Below are 5043 nucleotides of genomic sequence, written 5' to 3' on the forward strand. Positions count from 1 at the left end.
ATTCACAATATATTGCCAAACATGAAACCTGGGCACATATAATTTAATTATGCATTCATTTTATGCTATAATGATAACGTAACAAAATACAATGTACGTGTACTTGGGTTAAATATGCCAGTTATGATTTTAACAACGAGATAATTTATCATCTTATACTATCACTTTGCTTAAATACTAAATGGCAGACAATCGTCATGGAATAAAGTTTTTTTTTAATATATTCATCCTTGCAAACAACAAATAATCAAAAAATTAAATTGGGAAAGAAATTTCAACTATTTCCCTCGCACAATCAAAATGGCTTATAACGTATATAGAATACAAAAATATCACACAACACTATACTTTCATATAAAATCCCAACAGCAAACAAACCAGAAAATCTTATTGATCAACTTCTATGTACAAAGCTCAAACATCAGAGAGTAACCCACTCCACAGACTTTAACGTCTTACATTCACTGAAGCTACTTTTTGTCTGCTTGATGAAACAGCATTCTGTGACCATGATGATGGCTTATATGCCCCAGCCAGTAGGGTAGATGCTTTGGTTGCAGCAATTTTTCTTCTCTTAGACTCTAGCTCCAGTCTTCTCTTATTGGAGGTAGAAGAGACGGCCAAACCGGGGAAGATGGAGGAAGCATTGATTAGAGCCCGTTTATCCTTCCTATTTTTGTCAAACTTACTTGAAAACTTCACTTTTGCTGCAGTAGCAGCATCTTGTTCTGAATTTGGAAGTAGCCGAATGCCAAGGCCCCGCTTCCTGGAAGACGCCTCTTCTTCTGCGACTCTTTTCTTTTGATTCTGAGAAAAAGGGGAAAGCATTAGTCATTGTTAAAGCAAGACGAATTTATATGAAAAACGAAAAAAGGATTAAAAGGGATTACGTAAAAGGAAAACCAATTGAATAATAAAACTAGAACAAGGTACATGAGCTAAGTAGCATACTCTAAGTTGTGCCCTGAGACTCCTATTTATGGCATAGTAATCTGAATGTTTCGCGTCAGATAGTCGCTGGAGACGCACCAGCACTGGTTCAGCTTCCTTCTTTTTTTTCAAATCTTTTTCCTCATGTTCAAGGCGGTAAAATGGATCGACAAGTTTCCCTCTCTCTGCAATGCAGAAATTTAAAATAAAGCAAGTGAGCAAACATTCACAATAGTGGATCAGTCCAAGACCATGAGAAACAGTCATTGGACAGAACACATGGGTTTAATGGCATGCTCTTCATGTTTCAATAACAAAATTGGCAGGGACAATAACATGTTCCAAGCTAGTTGGAGCAAGCATGCACCTAATTGAAAAAGAAAAAACCAACAGCAATGGTTTCTTCCCTAATGCATACCTTCATCAGCAGGTAATTCTAATGTTTCTGCATCCTCAACATCAAAATCCTCAGTTTTTTTCTGAGCACCACTAACGATCACATACTCACAGTTCTTTGGATCAGTCTGGATGACAATCTCATGTTTACAGCATGCAGACTTCATGCTAAAGCTCCATATCTGAAAATACCCAGATAGATTAATTAATTATTAGTGAACAAAACAAATGGATTTCAAAGTGGGGTGGCACGCTCTGAATCAATTTTTTATTATAAGAAATCAAATAGAAAGTTTTTGCTTGGATTGCAAGGTCGTACCTGGCGAGAGTTTGACGACCCAAAGAGTTTTGGTTATGGATGTAAGGGCTAAGAGTAGAAAGAAAAGGCCAAGATACAGTCCCACAAACCAATTGGTGGAATTTGAAGGGTGAGGAAGGAAGGAGATTCCAACAGTGTTTTGGAGGAATGGTCTTGGGAGCTATGTTATTAAAGCATAAGTCCAGCTCAGAGCAGGAGGCGGGAGTAGGATCACAGAAGAGGTGGAACGTAACACAAAATGTAGCTCCACCTAAAATAGAAAATTATTTATAAAGTTTATTATGTGTATATACCTAGAAAAACATAGATAAGAAAATATTGCTATATATGTATATACACATATATTGTTTTTGAAAGTATTAGGGTTGACTGGTGTTTTATTGAGGAGTGAGTGAGGCTGAAAATTAGGATTCTGCAGTGATGAGAATGTGACGTTGGACGATTGGTTACACAGAACAAGATAGAATTAAGAATGAATGTCTTAATGATAAAGTTGAGATAGTTCCTATTGTAGAAAATATGATAGAATCACGCCTTATGCGGTTTAGACATATTAGAGAATATTGTTAGAAGCCTCAAGAAGGAGAGTAGATGAAACAGAGGTTACTATAATTTCTAGAGGCACAGGGAGCCAAGAAAACTATAGGCAAAACAATTAAAAAAGATATAGAGATCAATGTTTTTGCAATGAACATGATTTATGATAAAACAATATGATGTTGATAGATTCATGTAGTCGACCATACCCAATAGGATTAAGGCTTGATTGATGTTATAGTAAACAAAACAAAATAGGTTGAGTACTTAGAGAAGTTCCGAAAGAACGTAAAGCATAAATGCTGGAAAATGATATGTTATAAGACATGCACATACACTAGTGTGGATTAAAATTGTTTATACTATGAATAAAAAAGAAATCGCATCAATAGAGTATATTTCAATTGCAATAAGATTTTATGTAAAGTTGTAAACATTTAAAATGAAGCACCATGAGAGGTGAGCATCGGCGCAATGGTAACGTTGCTTGCCTTGCGACTTGGAGGTCATGAGTTCAAATCTTAAATCATCCTTTTCAATTGTGAGGGTAAGACTATCTATATCTACCCTCCCTAAATCCACTAGGTAGGAGCTCGAACATTGGGTTGCCCTTTTTAATATAAAATGAAACACCATAAGGTTTACTTTATTGTTAGGATATCTTTATGCTATCTTTGGATCACAAGTAAATTCTACATAGGACATAAATGAGTTTGTATGTGTGCGTATGTGCTTATATGCCTAACTTAGTCTTTAAGAATATATACATAACAAAATGCAACAATAATCTTTGCCATTGCAGAATTTTTTGCAGTCAACTTTGACATACCTTTGTGGAGTAGTAATTCCCAACTTGCTTTTTCTCTGCATTGAACCGGACACCCTTTGCAATCATAGAATTGCATCCTCCACACCATATATTAAAAGGCATCTCAAACCTGAAAAAATAGGGTAATTAGATAAATCATCACACACATTGACATACTTGTCTTATAGATTGCTAGACACCTGAACGTCAATTGTTTATGAATGTTGAAGGTACAAAACAGGCATCAAATACTTAAAATGCTCATCATCCACAACCTTTATTTTTCCAGATTACAGCAATCCTAGGAAAGAGGTCTTACTACCATTGGAGACACCTCTTTTAAGAAAAATTGACTAAAACAATTAATGAAAATATTGTAGCTTATGTTGATGTGATTGATTCATACCTTATAACCAAGATACCCTGATCTATCTTCTTTGCTCTCTCTCTCAAGGCATGTTGACCATGAAACTTGTTCAGAGAACCCTGAAAGGGAAACATAGTGTAAGACTCCAATTAGTTGACAGTGACACCAAATAATTCTTGACCATCTCATAACCATCTGCTGCATACCTGGCTTGGGTCCCATTCCGGAGGATAGTAGAAATTGTCCGCTCTAGCAGCTGCGAGGGAAGACTGTAGAAATGCAAACAGTGCAAGATTAGTGCATAGAAAAATCAACTAACAAACATTGAATAAAAAAACAAGTTGCAAATTTTCTCTTTTCTTTAGGTAGCGGTGGGGAGGAGAAAAGATGAAGATAGAAATAGAAAATCATAAGCAGTTTAGCTTAGAGATCTGTAAGAAATCAGCTGCATTATACATGTGAAACAACAAGCACATGAAACTCCACAGATTTACACAAAAAGGAAAGCAATCCCTTAAAGGATACATATCAGGAAATACATCAAGGATTCCAATCAAAATGGTGGCACCGATGTAAGACACTTCACGAGTACTATTTGATACTCCTAACTTTCATCCTACAAGCTCTTTTATTTTTTTATTTTTACCTTTTATTACCAAACTAATTAGACAAGTTATTATATGGTATTAAAGATGTCTATGATAACTTATGCATACATTGTAACCTATTCATATTAAAATTCGTCACATTCTCATGTTAACCATATGAAGATGATATTCATTATTCAACCCAAAAAATGAAGCCGCTTTTTTCAAATGAACTAAACAACAAATCTAATTCTACTATTTTCTCGAGCTCAACATAACATCATCAAACAAATCGAAAAAATAACAAAATCAAATACTACGCAGAATAATCAGTTACGATCAAAATAACTGTGCAGCAGAATAAACAGACACGTGCACCGGAAAACAAAGAATATTAGTGGAAAATAAGCATGCGCGATCGCGAATTAAACCAAAACCCTAAATCCCTAACGATAATGAACATCACGCAATAAAAAAGTTAAGAAAAACAATTGAAAGGGGAAATGAAACATAAGAACCGCACCATTTTAATCAAACGTTTTTCAAATTTTGATAATTTTCGTGAATGTTGAGGTTGTTCGACGAAGATCTTTCTCTGATTCAGAAATTTCGAATTTTTTGTCGGAAATAAAAGAGCAACGTGGTTAAGCAGTTTTAGCTGAATGTTCCTTACGGGCTGGGTTACTTAATTTTAGTATGTTTCGAAGGCCCAAAAAGTCCAATACGGTTCAGCACCATATCATAATAGAATAATAGATCCTAACACTTTGCCCGGATTCACCTCTACATCATAATTATTCTAAGAGAATAATGTATCTCCTTATATCAGGAAATAACTTATCTTCTTTAGCCAGTAAAAATGTGACATTTGTGCTATTTTGTTTATTTTTAAAAATATTTTTATAGAAAATGATAAAACATGACACATGTCATGATTTCACTAGTAGAAGGAGATAACTTATTTCCTTATACCAGGAGATGCTCCATTCCCTTATTCTAATAAGATGGAAGATAAAAGAGAAAGAAACTGGAGATAAACATATCTAATAAGTTCATTAATTATATTTTACGTTGGCGGATCTTTTTATATGAGATGTTT

At 34.7% G+C, this 5043-nt stretch overlaps 1 protein-coding gene across 1 annotated transcript; it reads right to left on the reverse strand.

Moving 5' to 3' along the window:
* LOC109358196 (coiled-coil domain-containing protein 130-like) lies at positions 282 to 4525 on the reverse strand. The gene is made up of 7 exons (XM_019602295.1): positions 4468 to 4525; positions 3564 to 3626; positions 3397 to 3476; positions 3012 to 3120; positions 1349 to 1508; positions 952 to 1115; positions 282 to 807 (listed from the first exon to the last, which is right to left on the reverse strand). Exons 1-7 carry the CDS (start codon positions 4468 to 4470, stop codon positions 448 to 450), a joined length of 939 nt encoding a protein of 312 aa, XP_019457840.1. The 5' UTR covers positions 4471 to 4525; the 3' UTR covers positions 282 to 447.

This window comes from Lupinus angustifolius, chromosome LG01 (genome assembly GCF_001865875.1).
Source record: "Lupinus angustifolius cultivar Tanjil chromosome LG01, LupAngTanjil_v1.0, whole genome shotgun sequence".
Classification (NCBI taxonomy): Eukaryota; Viridiplantae; Streptophyta; class Magnoliopsida; order Fabales; family Fabaceae; genus Lupinus; species Lupinus angustifolius.